A 27,982-nucleotide genomic window follows, 5' to 3' on the forward strand; every position below is an offset into this window, starting at 1 on the left:
CTCCAAACCTGATGGTCTGATGACTCTGAATTACTTGTAGTTCTCTGTCATGGTGTTTGCTTGCTTCTTAATCCAGCCTTCAAGACTCAGCTCAGTTTTTATCTCCTCTGAGTATCCTTTTTTGTCCTCTCAGCCTCTACTAAAAACTCTGTGTGCTCACAGTAGTACCTGTGCACACCTCCATGTGCTTGTTACGTTAGGCATCATATAGCCATGAAATGTCTGAATATTTGTGAGGCCCAATTTCTCCAGGGTGTCTTAATATTTTCTAGCTCATGGCTGATGCACAGTTAACGTTTCTTGAACTGAGTTCAGGATATTCAGGGAGAGTAGTCCAGCACACAGAAATGTGGGCTTTGAACCACAATCGCTTACTGAGAGATTTAGGAATTATTTGTGTAAGGTGATAGTTGACCATTTGTGACTGGTGATTGGAAGAGAGAAAAGGTAAGGCCAGTATGCATAACCTTTATTATAGCTTTTTAATTTATTTTTTTTCCAGAGACAGGATTTCACTGTGTCCTCCAGGCTGGAGTGCAGTGACATGATCATGGCAACTTCAAATTCCTAGGCCTAAGCAAGAACCTCCCACCTCAGCTTCCAGAGTAGCTGAGACTATAGGTCCACACCACCACACCTACCTAAGTAAAAATTTTTTTTGGCCGGGCGCGGTGGCTCACGCCTGTAATCCCAGCACTTTGGGAGGCTGAGGCAGGCAGATCATGAGGTCAAGAGATCAAGACCATCCTGACTAACATGGTGAAACCCCATCTCTACTAAAAATACAAAAATTAGCTGGGTGTAGTGGTGTGTAAGTTCCAGCTACTCTGGAGGCTGAGGTGGGAGAATCGCTTGAACCCAGGAGGCAGAGGTTGCAGTGAGCCGAGATTGCACCACTGCACTCCAGTCTGGTGGCAGAGTGAGACTGCGTCTCATTATGTTGCCCAAGCTAGTCTTAAACTCTTGGCTTTAAGTGATCCTCCTGCTTTGGCCTCCCAGAGTGCTGAGATTACAGGCATGAACCACTGTGCCCAGGCTTTATAGTTGTTGTGTAGCATTTTTACCCTAAAAAGTAGTAAGTTTCTAGAGGACAGACACCTTGTATTGTTTGTCTTGGTATTTATTTTTCACAGTGCTCAATCTAATGCCCTGGACAAAGTGGGTGTTCAATATGTGTTTGGACTAAGTAGCAACATATGACTAGAATTCAGTAAAAAGGAGAGGCTGTTCTCTTTCTTGGATTTCTGAGCTCTGTAATTTCACACTTCAGGGGCCCATTTACCTCTTTAATTCCCTACATGCAAAAGGAGTATGAATGCACCAGATGATAGATTGAACCTGACCTCTTAATGTTTTATGTGATGTAACTACGTGCCACATCGGTCCTTATATGCCTTCATTTTTTTATAGGCTATAAAACCAAAATTATTTCAAGAGGAATATTTGACCATTTTCATCCTTCTTTTAAAATGAATTGGGGTTACCAAAAGTAGCCTGATGCAGTTGAATAAAATTAGGTGTATTTTAAAACGTCTAAACAAAAAGCTACAGATTTAGTAATCTGTAGTTGTATCTACATATGTCTGAAAACCCTTGAATCTTCTTTTGGTTGCCCTGGTGACTATTTCATTGGAGTGGTATAGCAAGAAAGACTACATCTGTGGAGTCCAAACAGTAGCTACTATCCATATATGGCTATTTAAATAGAAATTAATTAAAATGAAATAAAATTTAAAATTCAGTTCTTCAGTCACAGTAGCCACATGTGGCTGGGGGCTGCCATCCTGGACAGCACAGATATAGAACATTTTCATCACTGCAGAAAGTTAGATTGGATAGCAATGTACTAGGTCATCCCTAAGGATCCTTCTGCATCTGACATTATCTTTCTACATGGAAACCTGCTTACAGGGAACTTCTGAGATTTCTCAACATTCTTTGACAGCGTTTTGAATTTTTTTTTTTTTTTCGAGACGGAGTCTCGCTGTCTCGCCCAGACTGGAGTGCAGTGGCGCACGGTCTCTGCTCACTGCAAGCTCTGCCTCCCGGGTCGACACCATTCTCCTGCCTTAGTCTCCTGAGCAGCTGGGACTACAGGCGCCCGCTGCCACGCCCAGCTAATTTTTTGTATTTTTTTTTTTTATTAGAGACGAGGTTTCACCGTGTTTAGCCAGGATGGTCTTGATCTCCTGATCTTGTTATCTGCCCGCCTTGGCCTCCCAAAGTGCTGGAATTACAGGCGTAAGCCACTGTGCCCGGCCTGAATTTTTTTAAATTGGATATTACTTCAAATAATTGAGTTGTTGAGTAGACTTGTCCATTTTTTAAAAAGATCTTTTCATTGTAATAGCATTTGTTTTAACTACTAATGTATTAGCATTTTTGTTCTTTCTCCAAAGAGTGCGCTTCCACAGAGTGTCCTCAAGCCTTTTAGGAAAATTAGTTTTGTTTCATCTTTAATAAGAGTGAAGTTCAGACTATAATATTATTATTTCATACTGGATAATTTAATAATTAAATTAAGAATTAAGCACTATAATATGTATGTATGTTACTTGATTTGCATGGCACATTTTATAATGCTGTGAGTGTGCTAAGCTGTCATTGAACTTCCTTAAAAATTACTTAAATCTGGACTTGGTGGTTCATGCTTGTAATTCTAGCACTTTGGGAGGCTGATGTGGGATGATCGCTTGAACCCAGGAGTGCAAGACCAACTGGGGCAAGATGGTGAGACCCCATCGCTACAAAATTTTTTTAAAAAATTAGCTGGGTGTGGTAGCATACATCTGTAGTCCCAGCTACTTGGGAGGCCGAGGCAGGAGGATCCCTTGAGCCCAGAAGTTCGAGGCAGCAGTGAACTATGATCGCACCAGTGCACTCCAGCCTGGGTGACAAAAGTGAGACCCCCATCTCTTAAAAAAATATATTACTTAAAAATAAGTATTTTTCAAAGTACTTCTTAGAGTTCAAAAAACCTGCTAATTATTTAAAAGTATAAACTATAAAAAAAGATTGAAGTTATTGCTCACCTGTATTTCTTGGACAGATTACATCCATTTTACTTCTAGGGCTAGAAAACTTACATCACCATTAGCTGTTTCTCTGAAATTTTGTCATGTTGAGTTTGATTGCCTGTCTATAAAGATGGATAATAGTGTGACTATATGGTATTGAAAGTATCCATTGGCTTGGACATAATAGCAATGTGGTTTGGTGGTGTTTACAAAAGTGATTGATGGATATGGCCTCGTAGTCATACAGTAATAGAAGTGAGAGATAGGAAAGACCTGTCAGAGTGTCTTGTGCCAGTGTGGGTTTATTTCCAGTGTGGAATAATCATTTACCATAATAGTACTGAGAAGTAAATTCTTTGGAGGCATAGGATAATGAGGGTATATTTTTATGTTTGGTCTTTTCTAAGGTAAGAATTCTGCTGTTTATTATTAGCATGAAAATAGATAATGATTGTGTGATAAATACTGTTTAAAGAAGAGCTTCCTTCATGGTTTATAAACCTACACAATTCTGTTCTTCTTGTTTAATGAAGTTTGTGTAGGAAAATAGTGTGACTGTTTTTGATTAGAGGCATATTTTGTTTCAAGAATTAGATGAAGATATTCTTCCTAAACTGATTGTGTTCCCAGACTAGTTGTTAATTATTTGGAATTAGGAGTCATGATGGTGAAATTTCCACCACATCCAGAAAGCCTGTGAATTTTAAGCCTCTGATGGCTTGTTTTCTGAAGTGAAAAACTAATGCAGAGTTCTGTCATTAGAAAAACACCAGTGCTTAGGAGAGATTGGAAGTAGGTTTGTGGTGAGGATTGGCAGGAGGACTCTTTCTCCCTTCATTCCTCCTCCTTTTTCCCACACTAGCTGATAAGAGCTGGGCCTAGGAGTGGAGACTAAGAATGAAAGGAGATTTCATCGCTTAGCACTTCTTTTCCTCTTTTCCCCCTTCTGCTGGCAATCCTTGATGGGGAGGAAACAAAGTGTATAGCAGCCCGATTATTTGATATTAAGCAACTGTTAAATTAATATAAGGACAACCTCTGGTTATTTCCAGTGTAAATTACAGGATACTTTAAAAACTCGGTATATCTCATTTATCTATCATTAGGGCAAATAATTTCAAATGCTTATAATGAGCTGTGATTGTTATCAGCATTTCCCAGATTTGAGTCATAAACATTTTGAAAATTCATAGGGAGACTCTTAATAGCTGTTTGAAGAGGAAAACCAAATCAAACCAAAAGAAAGTAGAGGGACAAGGTGATCCTCAGCACAGCCCTTTGTATGTGTCACCACAGCTGACTCCTGGACTCAGCCTTTTACGTCACCTTGCCCTCTGCTACCACACTGATTTTGTACCTCTCCATGTACAGTCTTATTTAGGTCTATCAACTAGTTAGCTGCTAATTGGTGAAATATGCCTTCTTAAATATGAACATGTTAGCCTGGCTATTTCCTGAAAACCAATTGGAGTTTTTTAAAAATGGAGTTTTTATTGAAGCCATAATTGTCATGGGCGATACACATGAGAGATCACCCTGTGGCTGGCCTGTCAGACTTTCATGAGCCTTCAGAAATTAAGGGGAATGAGTGAGTTTGTTTTCTTGTAAGCTGTCACATTCTTCTCTTCAAAGTGTCAGCCTGAGTCGTGCACAGATAAATGTTAGAAACTTTCACCTTCTCCAGTTTTTTTTACCCTTACATAATTTAGTAGTATGATTGTTTTTCCGCTAACATTTAATTTTTTTGGACTTTTAATTTTTGAAATGTAAGCCTGTGTTTTAGACTTGGGAAAACTTAGAGGTAGTTCCAGTATAGAAAAGTTAACCTATAGACAGTTTAATCAACTTACACAAAACAAAACTATAATATTTTTGCTAAGTAATAGAGATTCTGAAAGGTGATGGAGAGGAGGAGGATGAGCTTTGTAAAATCAGTTAACCCAGATAGAAAGTGTCAGTTAATTTAACATATTTTTATTGACAGTGTTACATATGAACACCTCTGTTGTAGGAATGGTGAATCAATCATAAATCTTGTCTTAAAGGAGCTTCTAGTAGGAGCTAGAAGGCACATTCATAAATAACAGAAAGCATAAATTCTTAAGTGTCTTGTGAAAAAAAGTACAAATAAATTACAAGAAGGAGAATTACTTTTTAGCTGGAGAGTAAATTTGGATAGACTTGAAGCAGGCTATTGTTTGAGCAAGACCAAAAGGTTGGATAAGTTTTGGAGTTAAGGAGGAAAGATATTCCAGGATTGTATCTGTAGCAGCACAAACAGATGCTATAGAAGAATGAATTTATGAATTTCCTAGTATGTAGGCTACACAGAAGGTAGTTTGTGTGTGTGTGTGTGTGTGTGTGTGTGTGTGTGTGTGTGTGTGTGAGAGAGAGAGAGAGAGAGATACATGCTGAATGAGACTAGATAAGAATCTAGGGTAAGAGAACTTGACTGTTAGTTCGAAGGATTTATTCTGTATTGAAAAGGCAGCAGAAAGCCATTGAAAGCTTTGAAATGGAGCAGAAGCACATCAGAGTCTACTTGGGCAGAAACTGAAGGTGGTCTATCAGCAGGGCAACAGTTAAATTATTGTAGTAATCTTGATGAAACTGGATGAGGGGCTGAGGGTGGTTTAGTAGTGATTAAGATGAGGTAATAAATATGTGAGATCCTGCTGGATCAATCAATATAGGACTTGGCAGTTAATTGATATTGATATGGGGGTGATAAAAGAAGAAAGAGGCTCCAGAAAGTTTGTGAATTACTGGCCCATTAGATATTAATACTTTGTATGTGGAGCTTTAGAATTCACAAAACACTGTTATATCTGAGAGCTTTCATAACTCCGTAAGTTAAAGTTATAGAATTATCCTTACTATGGATGAGGAAATAAAGAATTTAGGGATTTTTCTATGGTTAATATGAGAGTAAATGCAGATCTAGGCCTGTAACTAGTCTTCCACTTTCTTGGCCGGTACTTCTTTTATAGCCTTCCTTGTGAACCTGGGAAGAAAAGCTCTGGCATCTCGTCCCAATGTGTTTTTGTTTTTTGTTTTTGAAACAGAATCTTGCTCTGTCACCCAGGCTGGAGGCGCAGTGGCGTGATCTCGGCTCACTGCAACCTCTGCCTCCCTAGCTCAAGCGATTCTCATGCCTCAGCCACCCAAATAGCTGGGACTACAGGTGTGGGCCCCCATGCTCAGCTAATTTTTGTATTTTTAGTAGAGATGGCCAGGCTGGTCTCGAACTCTTGACCTCAAGTGATCCACCTGCTTTGGCCTCCCAAAGTGTTGGGATTATAGGTGTGAGCCACCATCCCCAGCCACCACTAAGTTTTTGAATGTGGGCAAATTGCTTATTTCTTGGAGCTTTAGTCTCTCTAGATGCCCTTGTCGTTTCTATCTTGCAAGGATACTTTGAAGATAAAATGCAATGTTTTTGGTTTTATCAACTCTTTATTCAGCAAATAATGAGCACTAAATACTATGCTTAGTACTGGGGGCCACAGGATGTTTAAATTTTTTTGTGTTTCACAGATTAGAGGACAGAAAATACAGATAAATAATTGTAGTAACCACAGTAAGTGTTCTAATACAAGTATGTACTTTTGGCTCTAGAGTCACAGAGTAAGGGGCAGTCAGGCAATCAGTGAAGGCTTCCCAGGGAGATGTGAACTAAGTCCTGAAGTGTAATTTGTGGTTTAATGGTAATAAAATGTTAAACAAGGCAGAGGGTAAAATAATGCATCATCATCATAATACTAGCTGTTATTTGTTGAAAAGCTTATAATTCTGACCACATCTCTGCAAGATATTTTCATTTCATAAGTAAGAAAATAGGTTCAAAGGTTGTGATTTGATCATAGTATATAGTGAAGTCAGTATGGTACATTAGGGAGGTGCAAATAGTTAAGTATCACTGGAGAGTAGCCAACAAGCGACAGAAAGGATAAAGATAAAACTGAAAAAGGGGCTCAAGTATACTATATTGTAGATATTAAAAAATAAAAATAATAAAACTAGTGGTTTCATGATACACAGGGGAGACTATTTTAACATATATGAGAGACAAAGGATTAATACCTAGTAAAATATGCCTAATTAAACAGTGGTTACTGTGTGGACCAAGATGTTTTCACTGATCAATTCTCTCAAACATTTAAGGAAGATGTAATACTAAGTTCACAGAAACTCAAAGAAGAGAGGAGGCGGGAGCACTTTCCAACTCATTTATAAAGGCATATATATACCTCTGATAATAGTATGTGACAAAGATTTTATAAAATATTAGCAAATGAAATCCAGAAATACGTAAAAAGGATAATACATCATTACTAAGTAGAGTTTATCTCAGAAATGCAGGATTGGATTTATATTTTGAAAGCTGTGTGATTATTGTGATAGATGCAGAATAAGCACTTGACAAAATTTAGTAACCATTCAGAGTATAAAACTATTAGCAGGCCAGGAGTGATGGCTCATGCCTGTAATCTTAACACTCCAGGAGGCCGAGGCAGGCAGATCACCTGAGGTTAGGAGTTCGAGACCAGCCTAGCCAACATAGTAAAACTTCATCTCTACTAAAACTACAAAAATTAGCTGGGTATGGTAGCATGCACCTGTAGTCCCAGCTACTCGGGAGGCTGAGGCAGGAGAATTGCTTGAACCTGGGAGGCAGAGGTTGCAGTGAGCCAAGATCGCACCACTGCACTCCAGCCTAGGCAACAAAGTAACCGTCTCCAGAAAACAACAACAACAACAAAAAACTGTTAACAACTATGTCCTCAATCTGATAAAGAGTACATTGTACTAGAAATCCTAGCCAATGCAGTAAGACAAGAAAAAGAAGTAAAATGTTTGAAAATCAGAAAGGAAGAAGTAAAACTGTTTCTGTTTGTAGTTGACAGTGTTTGTTTATGCAGAAAAACCCAAGGAACCTAGAAAATAACTATTAGAACTAATTTATTTAGCAAGACATAAGGTCTGTATACAAAAATCATTATATTTTTATATACCCGCAGTAAATGAAATTTTAAAAATTTCATTAAAAATAGCACTAAAACCCATAAAATACTTAGAAATAAATTTAACAAAAAATGTGTAAGACCAGTATCTTGAAGACCATAAAACATTGCTGAGAGAAATTGAAGAAAACTTGAATAAAAGAATATCTGCCATGCTCATGGACCAGATGACTCAGTGTGGTTAAGATGTCAGTTCTCCACCAGGTGCAGTGGCTCACGCTTGTAATCCCAGCACTTTGGGAGGCTGTGGTGGGTGGATCACTTGAGGACAGGAGTTCAAGACCAGCCTGGCTAACATGGTGAAACCCCATCTCTACTAAAACTACAAAAAAAATTAGCTAGACATGGTTGTGGGCACCTGTAATCCCAGCTAGTCAGGAGGCTGAGGCAGGGGAATCACTCGAACCCAGGAGGCGGAGGTTGTGGTGAGCCGAGATCACACCATTGCAGTCCAGCCTGGGCAACAAGAGTGAAACTCCATCTCAAAAAAAAAAGATATCAGTTTTCCCTATATGCAGTTCCAATCATAGTACCAAGCTGGGATTTTGTAGAAAATGCAAAGCTGTTTCCTAAAATTTATATGGAAACACAAAGGACTCTTATTTACAAAAAAATTGTAAATAAGAAGGGCAGAGTTTACAGACTTACATGAATTGCTTTGAATACTTACGATAAGACTACAGTAACCAACACAGTATGTGTAGTGAGTTGAATAGTGTCCCCCAAAATTAATGTCAACCTGGACTCTCAGGATGTGGCTTTATTTGGAAATAGTCTTTGCAGATGTAACTGGTTAAGATGAGGCCACACTGGATTATGGTGTACCCTAAATCAATGACTGGTGTCCTTATGAGAGAAGGAAAGGACACAGAGACAAAGACACTGAGGGAAAACGCTTATATGATGATGGAGTTAGAGATTGGAGTGATGTATCTGAATGCCAAGGAACCCCAAGAATTGCCAGAAGCCACCAGAAGCTAGGAAGAGGCCAGGAAGAGCCTTAGAGCCTTCAGGGGGAGCGTGATATTACCAACAACTTGGTTTCAGATTTCTAGTCTCCAGAACTGCGAGATAATACATTTTTGTTGTTTTAAGCCACCTGGTTTGTGGTTCTTTGTCACAGCAGCTCAAGGAAATGAAATGAATACAGTGCGATACTGACATAACAGTCAAATTGATCAGTGGAACCAAGTAGTAAACCAAGAAACAGACCCATGTTTTACAGGCATTTGATTTTCAACAAAAGTGCCAAAGCAATACAAGGGAAAAGAAGTGTCTTTTCAACAAATGGTGTTGGCAAAACTGGATTTCCATGTGGGCTTAAAAAAAAAAATCGCCCCTTCCCACATACTATACATAGAAAATAATTCTGAATTCTAACTGAAAAAGCAAAAACTATAAGCTTCTAGAGGAAAACATCTTTGTAGCTTAGGAGTTGACAAAGATTTCCTAGGACATCGTTATAAATACTTGTGACGGAAGTACAAGTATTTACGAGTTTTTAAAACTCATAAGGACGGAAGGACAAGTATTTGGAAAATAGGCAAACTAAAGACAGGGATGCCAGGCGCAGTGGCTCATGCCTGTTATCCCAGCACTTTGGGAGGCCAGAGCAGATTGATCGCTGGAGTCCAGGAGTTCAAGACCAGCCGGGGCAACATAGGGAGACCTTGTCTCTACAAAAAAAAAAAAAAAACTTTAATTAGCTGGACATGGTGGCACATGCCTGAGGTCCCAGCTACGTGGGAGGCTGAGGTGGAAGGATCACTTGAAGGCCAGGTGTGGTGGCTTACACCTGTAATCTCAGCACTTTGGGAGGCTGAGGCAGATGCATTGCTTGAGCCTGTGAGTTCAATACCAGCCTGGGCAGCAATGGTCTCTATTAAAACTCCACAAATTAGGCATGGTGGCACACACCTGTAGTCCCAGCTACTCGGGAGGCTGAGGATGGGAGGATTGATGCCCAGGAGGTCAAGACTGCAGGGAGATGTGATTGCATCACTACACTCCAGCTTTGGCAACACAGTGAGACCCTGTCTCAGATAAATAAATAGAAATAAATAAATTTTAAAAGACAGGGAGAAATATTTGCAAAATGTTTATCTGACAAGGGACATATATCCCGAATATATAAAGAACTACAATTGAAAAATTAAAAAGACAACCAACCTCATTAGAGAATGAGCAAGAATTTAAAAGGCATTTCCCAAAGGAAGGTATACAAATTGCCAATAAGCACATTAAAAAATGCTTGATATTGTTTGTCACTGGAGAAATGCCAGTTATAACTAGAATAAGATATTAGCCTGCAGGCGCTAGAAAGGCTGAAATTTAAAAGACCAAATGTAGGTAGCGATATGGAGCAGTTGGAACTCTCATGCTTTGTTGTTGGGAGTTTAAAATGTACTACAGTGTTGGAAAAAGGTCTGGCTGTTTTTTAGAAAACTGAACATATACTTACCCTATTACCCATTAATTTCATTCCTTTCTATACCTACCTATGAGATACGAAAATATATACACACAAAAAGATTTATAGAATAATATATATACACAAAAAGATTTGTAGAAGAATGTTTATAGCGGCTTTACTTATAATAGCCAAAACCTGGAAACAGCCCAGGTATCTATCAACAAGAGAATGAATAAACAAATTGTGTTGTATTCATACCATAAAATAATTTTTGTATTTTTAGTAAAGATGGGGTTTCACCGTCTTGCCCAGACTGGTCTTGAACTCCTGGCCTCAAGTGATCCACTTGCCTCAGCCTCCCAAAGTGCTAAGATGACAGGCAAGAGCCTGTAATACTGAAGGTGGATGATGGATATAGGGAGGTTCGTTACCCTATTTTATTTTTGTATATGTCTGAAATGCTCCTTTAAAAAAATTTCCTGGCCAGGCATGGTGGCTCACACCTGTAATCCCAGCACTCTGGGAGGCTGAGGTGGGTGGATCACCTATGTTTCTAATATTAACATAATCAATATTTATACCTATGTTTCTTTTTCAGAGCTCTCACATAGGTGCATTTATCAGTTGAAATTATGCTGCTCAAACAATTTAGTACTTTTTCTCACCAAATATGACAAAAGGGCATTTTTTTACATCACTGAAGGCAAAATGTTTTTTAAAATGTCATGTATTTTCAGTGAAGAAAATTAATGTAAATAAAAGAAAAGAAATATTACCCATAAACCCACTGCCAAGATATCCTCTTCTCAGATATAAACAGATGCATATTTCCTCCCCAAACTTCTTCTGAGAACTTAGGTATGTGTGCATATAAACACACAGTTTTGTGTTATATCAATTTTTAAAATGTTATATTTTTCTACAACTTGTTTTTGCCTTAAGAGAAAGCCTAAAAAGTCTTTCCATATTATACAATGATAAATGCTACACAGTATTCCAAAGTAGAGAAAAATTTTTGTAATTATTCCCCATTGAGAATCATATATATATATATATATATATATATATATATATGAGGACCACGGGATTATGAGGATATTTCCTCTTTGCTATTTAGGTTTTGGAGTGGGGAACTTCTTATTGAAAAATTGTCTATTAAAATTTCACGTTCTAGACTTTTCATATAGATTTTGATTTTTTTAATTAAAGAGGATTGTTAGTAACTTTTCACAATTTTATTGGGATCTAACTAGGTTTAGACCAATAGAGAAAACTGAGCAGCTTATGGTATTTCTTATATTCATGGATTTGTGATTGATTACTTTTTTTTTTTTTTTCGAGACAAAGTCTCACTCTGTTACCCAGACTAGAGTGCAGTGGCGTGATCTCGGCTCATTGCAACCTCTGCTCCCCAGGTTCAGGCAATTCTCCTGCCTCAGCCTCCCAAGTAACTGGGACCACAGGCATGTACCACCACGCCCGGCTAGAAAAATTTTTTGTATTTTTAGTAAAGATAGGGTTTCACTCTGTTAGCCAGGATGGTCTCCATCTCCTGATCTTGTGCTCTGCCTGCCTCGGCCTCCCAAAATGCTGAGATTATAGGCATGAGCCACCACGCCCGGCCTGATTACTTTTTTAAAGCTGTTTGCTCTGAACTGTTTGATAAAGATCTATGGAAATATTTTCTTTTATTGAAATGACACTGGTCTTCTCATTTTATGAGCTACAGATTTCACTTATTAATTCAAAGTTCAATAGTCAATATTTAATATTTTCCATAGGTCAGGTATGGTACTTAGTCATGTGTAAATATGTCTTTCATAAATATTAGAGCATATTTCACAGATGTATGTAGTTAATCAGATATTCAAAGAAAGAAGAAATAAGTAAATATCTCTTTTCTATTTGTATGTTTGTAGATATTTAAATAATTTATAATGTTTTGGTGTTTGGCAGATTTAGTTCCTTTATTTTAGTAGCTTGTTTCTATTTGTGGAGAGAAGAAAAAAAATAGCCTCTCCACAGTCACTGTGATGTGGTTGCAGTTATTACTGCCCTCCTAGGTTAGGGCTGACGTTTTGGGGGTCACGGGGAGAGGATAGGGCTTTGCGCCATGAAATTCACAATGTCAGTGACCACATCTGTTACTGTTTACTCTTCTGTCATCTTCTGGCACAATTCCTGACACATAATAGTTCCTCAGGTATTTGTTTATCAGCCAGTGAATGAACAGATCTATAAGGAGAGGAGAGAGGCAAAATAGCAGTATAATTTTGAAATTTGTTGTATCAATTCTGACTGAAATATATATATTATGTATATACAGCCAATTTCTGAGACTAGAATAAAAAGTTGCTACACACACGGGCACACGCACAGATCAAAACACTCGCTGTATATAATTATCTATGCAGACTATCCAGTAGAGGGCAGGGTTTTACTTGTGGGAGAATTTAATACAGCGTTCTTTTTTACCATCATGTAAATGCTTACCTCCCTTATAGTCATCATTATCATCATAATAAGTAATATATGTTTATTTTTCTTTAATTGTTATAGAATATTTGACTGTTGCTTTTAGAATGTGGCTGTTGCTTTTCTTGAAGTTAAGAAGTGATGTACATCTTAAATAACCTTTCCCTACTTGCATCCCAGTTTGCATTATACAGGTTATAAGGTCATGGTGATATTTTAGATTATGCATTCCATCTCAAACAGTAGTTGAGCCGCTTATGTTCTTAAATGACATTTTTTAGGTTCCCTTTTTGTGTTTCCAAAGCAGCATTAGACATAGGTCTGGAGTGTTGACAGTTGTGAAGAAGTACAGTGCAATAATGCTTCATCAGATAAATAAGCGATATTGTAAAGTTTGTCAGCAGAGCACCACAGCAGCCACTCGTGTCAGTTTTAAAAGACAAAGATGGGTACCCAGAGGAGACATGTCAGCCTGTTAAGACACTTAAGGTTTAATATCTTTAGGTTTAACATGGTTGACTAGTCACTTCTCTCTGTCCTTCCCACTAATTACAGTGAAAAACAAGGGACCTTGTGTGTAAAACAAACATAAGACTCTGAAAGGTAGAAGGCCACTGACCAGCAGGGACTATGGTACTGTCATGGCACCAAAGTGGTATCAGTAAAGACCTAGTGGGGAGTTTGAACTCTCACCCCAACCCAGCACTATCAAGGTACCTCTCTCACTTTCCACTTTGGGTACTAAAGGCTGACTGGGGAACATGAATTTTTACCCTCAATTGCTAGTAATGAAGTAGCTATCCCATTCCCCTACTGGCACAGTATCACAGAAGGCCTGCTCTGGCTGAAGATTTAAATAAGATCCAAAGATTTATAATACCCCAAATATCCAAATTTCAATAAAAGTCACTCATAACCAGAAAAGAATCAGGAAAATCTCAACTGAAATGAAAAATGAACCTCAATAGACACCAACCCCAAGAGAATACAGATGTGAATTGTCTGACAATGATTTTAAAGTAGCCCTCACAAGAAGGCTGAGCAATTAAAAACATACTTGAAACAAATGAAAAAATACAAAGTCCCAGCAAAGGAAAAAAAAAAAAAACTATCAAGAGAAACCAAATGGAAATTTTAGAACTGAAAAATGTAATAACTGATTTTTTAAAATGGAATAGACAGGTTTAATGGAGAATGGGGATGGTAGAGGAAAGAATCAATGAACTTGGAAGAAATTAAGAGAAATTACTCATTCTGAACAGCAGTGAGAAAATGGATGAAAAACAAAACCCAGAGTTTAGCTATAACATTTGTGTCATCATATGAACAGAAAGAGAGGGGAAAGAGGGTGGGACTGAAACAATATTCAAAGAAATAATGGCTGAAAACTTCCAAAACTTGAGAAAAGTCATAAATCTACAGATTCAAGAAGCTGACTGAACCTTAAGTAGGATAAACCCAAAGAAATTCATACCAAGACATACTATAATCACATTTCTTAAAACCAAAGGCAAAGAAAAAATCTTGAAAGCAGCAAGAGAAATGACACAATGCCTATACAGAAAAACAGTTTGAATGACAGTAGATCTCTTATCAGCAAACATGGAGACCAGAAAAAAGTGGCACAAAATTTTGAGGACTAAGGAAATAATTGTCATCCCAGAATTCTATATCCAATTAAGATATTCTTCAGAAAGGAAGAGGAAACCACGATGCTCTCAGGTGAAGGAAAAGAGAACTTATCATCAGCGGACCTACCGTGAAATAATGTCTAAAGAAATTTCCTGAAACAGAAAAGAAATTATACAAGAAAGGAATTATGGAACATCAGGAAAGAAGAAAGAACAACAAAGAGTAAAAATATAGTAAATATAATAGACTTTTAAAAAACTTTTTTGAATGTTGTAAATTATGTTTGACTTTTCACTGTTTTCAAATATTGTAAAACAGTCTAGTGTAGTTATCAATGTATGTAGAGGAAATATTGAAGATATTTACTTTATAAATGGAGAAGGGTAAAGGAAGGTAAAGTCTACACTTCACTGGAACTGGTGAAATATTGACACCAGTAAATGTTGATAAGCTGTATGTAATGCAGTTCTTCAGCAGCTACTTTAGAAAAACATCTATTCAAAGAGATGCAGTCAGAAACATTTTAGATAAACAAAAATGGAATTTTAAACTATGTTCAAGTAACCCATAAGGAGCAGGGGAAAAGAAAACAGATAAAATAAATAACAGATTTAAGTTTCAACATATCAAAGACTACATTAAACATAAATGACCTAAATTCATCTGTTGAAAGACAGATTTGCAGAGTGAATTTTTAAAATGACACACTGTGCTGTGTACAGGAAGTAATTTCAGACAACAGTATAGGTAGGTCGAGAGTAAAGGTAACTTTATTTATAATAGTACAAAACTGAAAACAACCAAAGTGCCTCTCAGTAGATGAAACTGCTAAACAAACTGTTATATTCATACCATGGAATTCTACTTAATAATGAGGAGGAGTGAACTATTGATACTTGCAATAACTTGAATGGCTCTTAAGGGCATTAAGCCGTGTAAAAAAAAATCAACTTCAGGGCCGGGCGCGGTGGCTCAAGCCTGTAATCCCAGCACTTTGGGAGGCCGAGACGGGCGGATCACGAGGTCAAGAGATCGAGACCATCCTGGTTAACACGGTGAAACCCCGTCTCTACTAAAAAATACAAAAAACTAGCCGGGCGAGGTGGCGGGCGCCTGTAGTCCCAGCTACTCGGGAGGCTGAGGCCGGAGAATGGCGTGAACCCGGGAGGCGGAGCTTGCAGTGAGCTGAGATCCGGCCACTGCACTCCAGCCTGGGCGACAGAGCTACACTCCGCCTCAAAAAAAAAAAAAAAAAAAAAAAAAAAAAAAATCAACTTCAAAGGACTCGTATGTTTCCATTTAGGTAACATGGCAAAATTTTTGAGCTGGAAAACAAACTAATGGGTGTTAGGAATAGTGAGAGGAAGGAAGCTGAGTGTGACTATAAATGGGTAGCATGAGATCTTTATTGCAGTGAAATGGTTCTGCATCTTAGTTTTGGTGGTAATTACACACATGTACGTGTGATAAAATGGCATAGAATGATACACATTGTACTGGTATTCCTGGTTTTTAGTATGTTATAGTAATGTAAAATGTAACCATTGAGAGAAACTGGGTGAGAGGTAATATTTTTGTAACATCCTGTGAAACCATAATTAATTCAGAATAAATAGTTTTAAAAAGCAAAAAGGCCTGTATTCCTAGCTGCTCAGGATGCTGAGGCAGGAAGAGATTTTTTGAGTCCAGGAGTTCAAGGTTACAGTGAGCTATGGTCATTCCACAGCACTCCAGCCTGGGCAGACCCTGTTTCTATTTAAAAAAAAAAAAAAAAAAAAGATAAATTATAAACGGGAAGAGTTTGAATATTTTAAACAAATCCATTAATGTATTTGTATTTTATACATTTTCAGGTGTAGAGAAGCCAGTATCTTTAGTGTGTACCTCTAAAATAGAATGTCATCTATGAATGTATGTTTTTTTTAATTTAGGTTTTTGTTTGTTTGTTTGTTTGTTTGTTTGTTTTTTTCTTTCTCCTGAGAAAGCCAGCTGACTATTGCTTTGGGGGCAGGGGGCTCAGGAGCTCTTGGTGGAGCGGGTGCGCTTCCTCTTCATCACAGGCTTCTGGCTGCGCAGGATGGCGCTGGCCCTGCGGATGGCTGCCATGCGCAGGTCGGTGCGGTACTTGTTCTTGCGGATCATGTATCTGATGCTGCTGAGTGTGGCGTGAGCATTCTTGTTGATGGTGGTCCGCATGTAGGAGGTGGCAGGCTTCCGCTGGCCGGATCTCCGCTTAATGACCACCACGACGCCTTTGCCGTCGGCTGCCGGCTCCACGCCCACAGTCTTGTGGTGAATCAGCCCGTTGTAGCGGAAGGAATTGCGGGCCTTCAAGTTACTGGGCTCAGTACTGTAGGTCTGCTTATTCCTCTTGATCAGGAAACTGGAGCAGTTCCGCACGACCATCCATTGCAGATGGGCAGACATGGCGGCGGCTCCTCTCGCAGCGGCGACCTGAGACGGAAAGAGCTAGTTTTCTTATTTTTAACAGAGTTAAGGAGGCAGATTATAAAGAGGCAGTCATTTGACTACTCTAAACTCTTTTTGAAACAAGTCCCCCTTTAGAAGATTAGGATTTAGCTGTTATTCTCACTTTCTCCACCTCCATAAATGCAAACCTCATTTCTGCCTCCCCATTTTCTCACTATAGTTTTCATATTCATTTCAATTACATCAGTAGTCTGTTTTTTCAGTTAGATAGTATAAACACTAGTCATACATGGGCTGTGATTGCTTTTCCTCTCTTGCAAAACTTTTTGTTTTCTCCAGAATTAATAATTGTCTTTTGTTGACTTAATTTTCTATATGCTTATGATTAATTGAATTTCAGATTCTCTGAATTACAAATATCCTTCTGTTCATTCTGAATATGTTTACTCATCTTAATTTTAAAAGAGAAGTAAACATAGTTTGGGTTTTAGAGTTTTGGTATAACGAAAATTCTTAGTGTTAGAATTTTCTGGCAAAATCAGGGCAAATAATCTTTGTTACTTTTTCTGTTTATACACATACACTGTCCAGCTGCAGCTAAACAAATGGTTTTACCTGTATTTCTGCTTAGTTCCGGATTTTTGTCAAAAGTCTGTTTCTTCATCGATTCCAAACATTGGTCACATAGGGAAGTAGGAAGAGCTGTGGCATAAAGACCAGAACACTTAGGTTCTTGTTCTGATTTAGTTTTAATTGACCTCAATGTAGGATGATCAGGTAACCTCCTTGGCCTCAGTTTTCTCTCCAGTAGTGACAAGATCAGACTAGATTATAACTGAGGCCTCTTCTAGTTAAAATGTGATTTCAAGTAGATAAAGTATTTACTTCAGTCCAGACTATATATGTAGTATCTCTAAATTAAGAATGTTGTCATTTCCAGTACTTTTAAAGAAATACCCTGATGTTTAGAAAGAAATTAGATTAGAAGGTGTTAAAGTGATGGGAAATTTTATAAAAGACAAAAATGGACCATGCATGGCATCTTTGTTGTGCTTCAAATTATGATATGGGAATGGTGGTTTTCACTTTCCGAGGGTGTCTAGAAAAGAGAAATTCTAAGACTATCAGAAACCTCATTGTTTGTTACCCAGTAGATTAGATTTGACAGAGGATGCTCTGAAGTAATTAATGTGGCTTTTATGGAGATTTCTTCAATTATAGACCGTTGAAGCTAGATGGGTCCTTGGGGGCTTCTAAGAGAGTCCTTGGTGGTCTAGCAGTTTCTAGTTGATATAACCAAGGGCAGAATGTACTGTTTTCCATTTGCAAGTGTTTTTACTTCATTGTGAATGCTATGTGAGGGATATTTGATATTTGGGATACTTAAAGTTTTTTCAGAGGGCATTAAGGTGAATTGCCTTAATGCCAAATATACATTTGGAAATAAATTTGTAAATGTATTTGTATACACCTGTTGATGTATTTTTACATGTGTTTGCTGATGCTGATAAGTGTGCCACTTTATGGGGTTCCATGAAAAGCAGATACGTGATTTAATTTCATGACAAACATATTCATCGGTTATTATATTTACTGGTTATTATTATTCACATAACTTATTTTATTGGTTTTCAGGTACTTGAAGAAGCAGAAGCTCAACATTTATATCAGTCCATTTTGCCTGATATGGTGAAAATTGCACTCTGTCTGCCAAATATTTGCACCCAGGTTAGTGGCTGTAGCTTCCTCAGTAGCTTCCCTGAGACCGACAATTGAATTTCCCTTAAACTTGAATGGCCAAGGTCACAGAGAGAGAGAGAGAGAGAGAGAGAGAGAGAGAGAGAGAGAGAGAAGAGAAGAGAAGAGAAGGGAGACAGTTTTTGCCAAAAAGTATGGTAATTTTGTTGTATTAAGGAAAAGATTAGAGGGTAGAGAGTACTACAAAAGGACATTAAAAATGCAGCATTCCATTCCTCAGCTTCTGTTTACACTGTTGAAGCTTGTTTACTATGACTTTTTTCTCTCTTTGTTCAAATAACCTCTAACTTTAAAAAGTACTCATTATTTCAAAACATACTAATGGATTTGGAATAGCATATTTTCAAAATGGCTTAATACTACCCACTCCTTCCTCACCCTCCCCCAAAGTAATGTATTCTCTAACAAATGAGTTAATGATACTTTCTTAACTTTTTTTTTTTTTGAGACAGAGCCTTGCTCTGTCACCCAGAGTGGAGTGCAGTGACAAAATCTTGGCTCACTGCATCCTCCATCTCCCGGATTTAACCAATTCTCCTGCCTCAGGCACCCAAGTAGCTGGGATTACAGGCATGTGCCACCACACCTGGCTAAGGTTCCTTTTTTTTGGAGTGCAGTGGCACAAATCCCAGGTTACTGTAACCACTGCCTCCTGGGTTCAAACAATTCTTGTGCCTCAGCTTCCCAAGTAGCTGGGATTACAGGTGTGCGCCGCCACACCTGGCTACTTTTTGTATTTTTAGTAGAGACGGTGTTTCACCATGTTTGCCAGGCTGGTGTTGAACTCCTGATCTCAGGTGATTCGTCTGCCTTGGCCTCCCAAAATGCTGGGATTACAGGTGTGAGCCACTGTGCCGGCCTTAACTTTTAAAAATAAAGAATCCTGTATTTTATTTTGTTTGGAGTACATTAATTTTATATTGCTACATAACAAATTATGTCAAAATTAATGGCTTAAAGCAATAAACATGTATTATCTCTCAACTTCTGTTGACTTTGGGAGCAGATTAGCTGACTGAGTGGTTGTGGATCAGGGTTTCTCTTGTAATTGCAGTGAGGATGTCAGCCAGGGCTTCAGTCATCTGAAGGCTTGCCTGGGGCTGAAGGACACACCTCTAAGTTGGCTTACTTACATAGCTGTTGGCAGAAGGCCCTGCTATTGGCCTCTCTATAGGCTGATTGATTGTCCCTATGACGTAATGGCTAACTTCCCCAGAGCAAGCAATCCAAGGGAGAGAGCAAGGAAGCTGCAGTGTCTTCTGTGACCCATTTTTCTCAAGGCACCTAGCATCACTTCTGCTGTTTTAGTGTTCATTAGAAGCTAGCCGATACCCAAGGGGAGGAGTATTAGACTCCACCTCTTTTTTTTTTTTTTTTTTTTTTGAGACCAAGTTTCACCCTTGTCCCCCAGGCTGGAATGCAGCGGCATGATCTCAGCTCACTGCAACCTCTGTCTCCTGGGTTCAAGTGATTTTCCTGCCTGTCACCTGAGTAGGTGGGACTACAGGCGTGTGCCACTACACTCGGCTAATTTTTTGTATTTTTAGCAGAGACGGAGTTTCACCATTTTGGCCAGGCTGGTCTCGAACTCCTGACCTCATGTGATCCTCCCACCTCTGCCTCCCATAGTGCTGGAATTACAGGCATGAGCCACCGTGCCCAAGACTCCACCTCTTAAAGAGAGGAGCATCAAATAATTTGTGAATGTATTTTCAAACCTCCACGGGGTTTGTTTTGTTCTTCATGATTTTATTCCTGTGTTTCTCACAGTGGTGCTTGAATTTGCCTTTGTCTTCTATTTCTAGGGCCAACGCCTCTTGCTGCATGGCTGCTAGCCAGGGTTCTGCTAGCATTTTACTCCACAGGGGCCCTGTGGACATTTGGGTGGAACAATTTCTGAATGTGTATCATGGTCCCATCCATTGCAGTATGTCGTTAGGACACCCTAAACACCACAGATAGGGTCATTGGGGCAACCAGAAAATAACCCACACATGTCCCGATGCCTTCTTGGACTATACCATCTTCAATTGAGACCCATGAAATGTTTTCCAGTGTGATGTTTTCAATTTTATGTAACTTTAATTTCACCTCAGTGATGCATTGTGTCTGAAATAAGTTTTACTATTGGGCAGGGGAAATATATTTTAAAACATATCTTCTGCTTATTTCTGTTGGAAGTTATTTGCTTGATCATATTCCATGTTAGTTCTTTTTCCTTTGTCTCCTTACTTAGTAAAATCTCTCACTACCTCCTAGGTATGCCTGTCTGTTACTTCCCCTGTGAAGCCTTCCCTGACTCCCAGACAAGGTTCATCCCTCCTGAAGCATTCAAATCATTGTTTTATAATTGTTGTCATTATATATCTCTTACCACTGGATTATAGTCTCCTTAAAGAGAGATCCTCTTTGTGTCACTGGTTTGCATGGTGCTTAATTATATGCCTTTTGAATTCAATATGTAGTTCATAATCAATAGTAGATAGTAGGTAGCCTTTGGGAGTGGGCCATTTAATCCTCTTCTCTTCCCATCGTGCATATGAGTTTTCATATTTCATTTAATGAGAAATTTTTATTCAAAAGCATCTAACTTTGTAAGCTATAACAAGCCCCTTGGAACCAAAATCAGACCCCTGGGTCCTCAGCTTTTTGTCCTGGCTTCTCCCAATGACTTTCTTCTCCATTAGCATATCAGTGGGGAGAGCATCTTAATTCTGTGCTTTGCCCTCTATTGAAAAGTCAATCTCTGCTGTGAAAGTTAAGATTTTTATTTGAGATCAAAATACATCTTGTCGCAAGTTAAATTGTATATGTTGATATTTAATAATTTATCACATTGAAGTACTCTAGGCCAAATCTAAAAGGTAAATTTTAGATTTATCAAAAGAAAATTAAAGGAAACAAATTTGGTCAGGAACTTTTTGAAGTATCTTGGTTCACAGTAACCAGCCTTTTATTTTGTTGAGCCGAGTGCTTGACAATAAGATTTACATCTCCTCATTTCTCCAAATAATGAGTTTTTAGGCATTTCCCCTCACCAGGAGAGCAGAAATCATTAACTCTATTTAAAATTATACTATTTGTTTATCTGGGAGACAAGAAATGTTTGTGTTTGAAGTCCATTAAGCCTGAAATGTTTACCATTAATTTTTAAAATCATTTTTCTGAATAATTTGGTAAATGGTAGTTAAAAACTCATTTCTTACTAAAACCAAGCAACACTTTGCTTGAAGCCATTGATGCACTGTCACCTTTTCTACACTCGTTGCTTGGTTGTAAATAAATGCACAGGATGGAAAATGGAGATCAATATGAGCTCTCTATTTTTCTCAGAAATGGTGATTGCTAAGACCTGAAGGGGAGAGAATTTTGTATAACATAGTGAAAATAGATTCTTTACCTTTTGCTTGTTTGTTTACCTTTGAATTTTTCCAAGAGAAATAGTTGAATTGCAAGTTTAATCTGTTCTTTTTTCTGGCAAACTCTTACTCTAGCAATGATGTGTACTTCTGTACTTAGAAAAGCGTTCATTATTCAGCACTGCAGTTTTGGTTTGTCTTGCCTGCCCTTTCCTCAGGTTCATTCTGGGTGTCGACTCCTGAGGTATGATTGGGACAGTTTGCTCTAGGCATGCCAGTTTGAGATGAGTGCAGATACCCGAAACTCTTAGTTCTGTGTCTTACTGAAGGGGAGAAGGTAAATGCATCTCTAAATATTCTGTAGGAGCATTTTGAAACTTGACAGCTGAAGGATAAACTGGGAGTTGGTCTTTGATTTTATCATCATGTCTTTAAAAACATTTTAACATTTAAAATATGTTGACAAAAAGAGTCAAACTCTGTAAAATATTTGAAGAGATTTATTTTGAGCCAAATATAAGTAACCAGTGGCCTGTAACAGCCCCAGGAGATCCTGAGAACATGTGCCCAAGATGGTCAGGCTATAGCTTGGCTTTATATATTTTAGGGAGACATAAGACATCAATCAATACATATAAGGGGAGCTTACAGGTCTTAGGTGGATTCAAAGATTTTCTAATTTGCCATTGGTTAGAAGAGTTATTATCTAAAGACCTGGAATCAATAGAAAGGAATATCTGGTTTAAGATAAGGATTTGTTGAGACCAAGATTTCATCATGTGGATGAAACCTCCAGGTAGTAGGCTTCGGAGCTTTTATCAGACCTAAAAAGGTATCAAACCCTTTCTTAATTCTCACCTGGAAAGGAATAGGGATTTTCTACAAAGTGTAGATTTTCCCAACAGACAGCTTTGCAGGGCTATTTCAAAATATGTCAAAGAAATATATTTTGGGGTAAAATACTTCAATTATTTCAAGATCTGCTAACTGTCATGTGATGCTATACTCGAGTCAGGCTGGAATTGTGTCTTATTACTATAAAAAATCTGTTTCATCAGTTTTAAGGCCTCTGTTTTAATGTTAATGCTAGTCACTTGTGCCGAATTCTAAAGTGAGGAGCATATAATGAGGCATGTCGGACCCACACTTCCTATCATGGTGTGGACTAGTGTTTCATATTAACTTTGGAATCCCCATGGTTGAGAGGAGGGGTTCATTCAGTCGGTTGGGGGACTTGGAATTTTATTTTTGGTTTACGAACTAAATGAAATCCACTGAATACAATACTCAGGTCGTGTGGATTATACTGACAGTAAAAGGTAAGTGAATTTGGTGGTATAACTGGAAGACATTTTAGATATAAAAGATTTGAAGAAAAAGTGTCTTACATCTTCTTTGACTTGGAATGTTTGATTATGTAAGAAATGTCTGTCTTTTTACAACTTATACGTGTTCGTATGGTGGTTTTTACATGTTCTATTAATCACTTTAATGAAGTTAGATTTGATTCTTATAAAGAAATTGTCAGTATGAAGTGTAATTTGGAATAAGAGGGTAAAGCCTTCTTTGTTGAATTATCTTAGATCATTTTATTTAGAACTAAGAAAGTTTATTCTGGCCAATTTTTTTTTTTTTTTTTTTGAGACAGAGTCTCGCTCTGTCGCCCAGGCTGGAGTGCAGTGGCGCAATCTCGGCTCACTGCAAACTCCGTCTCCCAGGTTTACGCCATTCTCCTACCTCAACCTCGTGAGTAGCTGGGACTACAGGCGCCCACCACCACACCTGGCTAATTTTTTGTGTTTTTAGTAGAGATGGAGTTTCACCGTGTTAGCCAGGATGGTCTCGATCTCCTGACCTCATGATCTGTCCGCCTCGGCCTCCCAAAGTGCTGGGATTACGGGCGTGAGCCACCGTGCCTGGCCTGGGCAATAATTTTTAATATAAATAAGAACAAAATTTAGCTTAAGCAATGTTACATATTTTTGTTTCATCTTTTGTTTTAATTTTTCATTAAATGGGCAATGTGTTTTTATTTACTTGCTGAAACAATCTTGTTTTTCACTAATAAGTAATGTTTTATATTTTCTTCACTATCATTATTATTGATTAGAAATCTGCAGTTTGTCAAGTAAGTACATTTTCTCAATCATCCCTGATAAACAGCGCTTGACTTTAACAATATTGCTGATTTAAGGATTCAAGAATGGCCTGAAATTATTTCTGCCTTAATTTAGCAAATGCAATTTGGTGCCTCTGCTTTCGAAATTGCTAAACTAATTATTGCTCTTCTCGTCTGTATTTTTTTCTTTCTTTTATCAGCCAATACCGCTCCTGAAACAGAAAATGAATCATTCCATCACAATGTCGCAGGAACAGATTGCCAGTCTTTTAGCTAATGCTTTCTTCTGCACATTTCCACGACGAAATGCTAAGATGAAATCGGAGTATTCTAGTTACCCAGACATTAACTTCAATCGGTATGTTTTCAGAAAACACCTCTTTAACAATGAAAAAGACAAAGGTGGAAGGAACTAATAATATTTTTTGAGTGAATTCCATAGGCCAAGCATTTTATATGCCGTTGTCTTATTTAATTTTTACAGTACTTAAGTGACATTTTCACCATTTTGCAGGCAAGGTGATTAAAGTTCATTGAGGTTAAAAGAACTTGATTGGGATCCAGGAGCTAGTAAGTCACAGAACTGAGATTTTGTTTCAGGCCTGTCTTGCTCCAGGGCCCATGTTCTTTCTGTCCTCTCAGATGATTCCCCAGTTCTCTGGACTCCACATGCCTCTTCAGTTTGATTATTCATGAGAACTTTTGTTGTGCTTATATTCCTTAATGCTGAAATACTGTGAAAGGTAGAGGAGAAATCCTCCTTTCTACAAAAGTCTTATGAAATGAGAGTATAAAGTCATGAGCTGTCTTATGAGACTTAAAAAATGCAGTTGTTTTGATGAAAAATGAAAGGTGATTTTGACCATTTATAGACATGATTAATTTATCAGTGTGAAAAAGAAAAACAAAAGAATGTTCAAACTACTTGACTAAATTAATACAGTGTGAAGGTATTGATAAAGTTTTAGATTCCAGCCATTTTCCCAAGTAACTACTTTCTCTATCTTCTACACAAACAAAAATACTGTAAAGAATCTTCTTGGCAAATCAGTGTTTTTTCTTCCTTCCTACTCACTGCTCTCATATCCCCGCCTCTGTTTCTTTCTTCACTTGAGAATTATCTTTATGGGACCCATGAATAGAATATATGAGTTTTCTTCCCTGATTTCAGTGTGAGACTTGAGAAATTGCTGTAATCTGTGCCCCTTTCCCAGCAGGTTGTGTGTAATGCCCTTCACTGCCCCTGGTCACCTAGAGCCTGCCTCTGAGGGTGGGGCAGTGTGCAGAGTAGGAGATAAAGTCATAGAGCGGACCCACAAACAAAACCCACTTTTGTTTGCCATACTGCTTTTATCTCCAAAGTAGAATGATGCAGTAACACCACTTTTTTTTTTTTTTTTTTTTTTTTTAAAAAGACGGAGTCTCGCTCTGTCGTGCAGGCTGGAGTGCAGTGGCGCAGTCTTGGCCAACTGCAACCTCTACCTCCCGGATTCAAGCGATTCTCCTTTCTCAGCCTCCCGCGTAGCTGGGATTACAGGTGTGTGCCACCACGCCCGGCTAATTTTGTGTTTTTAGTAGAGATGGGGTTTTACCATGTTGGCCAGGCTTGTCCCAAACTCCTGACCCCAGGTGCCTCAATCTCCCAAAGTACTGGGATTACAGACATGAACCACCTTGCTGGGTGTACCACTTATTTTAATTTGCCGTTTAATACAGTTTCTTTAAAAACATTTTACTTTGAACTAATTTTAGACTTGCAGAAAAGTTATACAAATAGTACGAAGGATTCCTGTATAAAGCTTAGCTGGCTCCACCTTGTGTTAACATCTTATGTAACCATAGTAAAATTAAATTAACATTGGTTTAATATTATTAACTGTAGATCTTATTTTATTTTTGAAAATTTTTTAGAGATAGTGTCTCACTCTATTGCCCAGGCTGGAGTACTGTGGCCTGTCATAGCTTACTGCAGCCTTGAAGTCCTGGGCTTAAGCAGTCTTTCTCAGCCTCCCACGTAGCTGGGACAACAGACATGCAGCATCATGCCTAGCTAATTTGTAAAAAGTTTTTGTAGAGATTGAGTCTGGCTGTTTTGCCCAGGCTGATCTCGAATTACTGGAGTCAAACAATCCTCCTGCCTCAGCCTCCCAAAGTGCTGGGTTATAGGTATGAGCCACCATGCCTGGCCGACTGTAAACCTTATTTTGATTCTACCAGTTTTTCTTTCTTTCTTTCTTTTTTTGTTTTTTTGAGACAGAGTCTTGCTCAGTCACCTAGGCTAGAGTGCAGTGGCGAGATCTCGGCTCACTGCCTTCCAGGTTCAAGTGACTCTGACATCTCAGCCTCCCTAGTAACTGGGATTACAGGAATATGCCACCATACCCGGCTAATTTTTGTAATTTTAGTAGACATGGGGTTTCACCATGTTGGCCAGGCTGGTCTTGAACTCCTGACCTCTGGTGATCCGCCCACCTCGGGCTCCCATTACAGGTGTGAGCCACTGCACCGAGTCTGATTCTACCAGTTTTTCTAGTATACTTTTTCTGTTCCAGGATCCTACCCAGCATCCCAGTTATATTTAATTACCTTGTCTCCTCCAGCATGTTCCTTGTTTTTTCTCTTCTTTCATGATCTTGACAGTTTTGCAGAGTACTCATTCCGGTTATTTTGGAGAATATTCTCAATCTGGGTTTGGCTGATGTTTTTTCAGGATTGGAATGAGGTCATGCATTTTTGGCAGAATACCACAGAAATGATCCTGTGTCCTCAGTGCACCGTATCAATGGGATCATACTTCTTATTACTGGTGATCAGTTGGCTAAGGTAGTGTCTGCTGGCTTTTTCCACTGTAAAGTTACCATATATTTCCTTTTGTGATTAATAAATATTTTCCAAGAGATAAAACACTATGCAAATGTTATTTTGCCTCACATTTATCCCTACTAATTTTAGCATCCATTGGTGCATCTTGTCTGCAATGATTATTACCATAGTGTTTGCCTATTGTGAATTTTCTGCTTTCTTCTTCTACATTTGCTAATTGAAATTCCATTGTAAGGAAGAGCTATCCCTTTTCCCCCATTTTTAAACTATCAGAATGGACTCATGGATATTTATTTTGTTGTATGAGTTTAAATTGAATAGTATTATTTATTTTACTGCTTTAAATATTCTAGCTTTGGCTATTATGGCTCCTTCAGGTTGACGCCTATGTTCTTTTGATAAGCCCCATCCTTTTTTTGAGCGTTAACTTTCTTTCTGGAATCATACATTGTTCCAAGTTCATCTTATATTTTCCATGCCTCAATCCTGGAATCAACCATTTTCTCAAGGACTCCTGGTTTCTTTTATTGTACAATGGTATTTAGAGACCAGTATCTGGGTGATAGGTGTGCTCATTGCTGCTAGAGTGTCATTGTTTCTAATGCAACTTACTTTATATGGGCAGCATTTCTTACAACTCCACATGGCAGCAGAGAAATGAATTCACAATTCTCTCCAATATCAGAGTGTCAGCCCCAAAGGCCATATTTTTAGCCTTTTAAAATTGGAGAATGTTGTTACTCTCTTAAGATGAATTCTAGAATTCAGCTGGTTAGTTCCTAATATAAATTTTTAATTAAAAAATTTAAAAACTAGACATTTCAGTGCATTTATTGTGTGTTTGGCAGGTGAAAGTATAGCAGAGGACTTGAATATAAGCTACTCTTAAACTGTCATAATTCTTGGGTTATATTTTTATGACCTTCAAACAT

At 38.2% G+C, this 27,982-nt stretch overlaps 1 protein-coding gene and 1 pseudogene across 5 annotated transcripts in view; one reads left to right on the forward strand and one right to left on the reverse strand.

Moving 5' to 3' along the window:
* PARG (poly(ADP-ribose) glycohydrolase) overlaps window positions 1–27,982 on the forward strand; it is a 136,082-nt gene that overhangs the window by 45,322 nt on the left and 62,778 nt on the right. For all 5 annotated transcript variants that reach the window (XM_007962557.3, XM_007962553.3, XM_007962558.3 and 2 more), the window contains 2 exons: window positions 18,627–18,719; window positions 24,428–24,585. In XM_007962557.3, the coding sequence (XP_007960748.3) occupies window positions 18,627–18,719; window positions 24,428–24,585 (251 nt within the window). The remainder of the gene's footprint in view (window positions 1–18,626; window positions 18,720–24,427; window positions 24,586–27,982) is intronic.
* LOC103215820 (large ribosomal subunit protein eL28 pseudogene) lies at window positions 16,563–17,037 on the reverse strand (annotated as a pseudogene).

This window comes from Chlorocebus sabaeus, chromosome 9 (genome assembly GCF_047675955.1).
Source record: "Chlorocebus sabaeus isolate Y175 chromosome 9, mChlSab1.0.hap1, whole genome shotgun sequence".
Classification (NCBI taxonomy): Eukaryota; Metazoa; Chordata; class Mammalia; order Primates; family Cercopithecidae; genus Chlorocebus; species Chlorocebus sabaeus.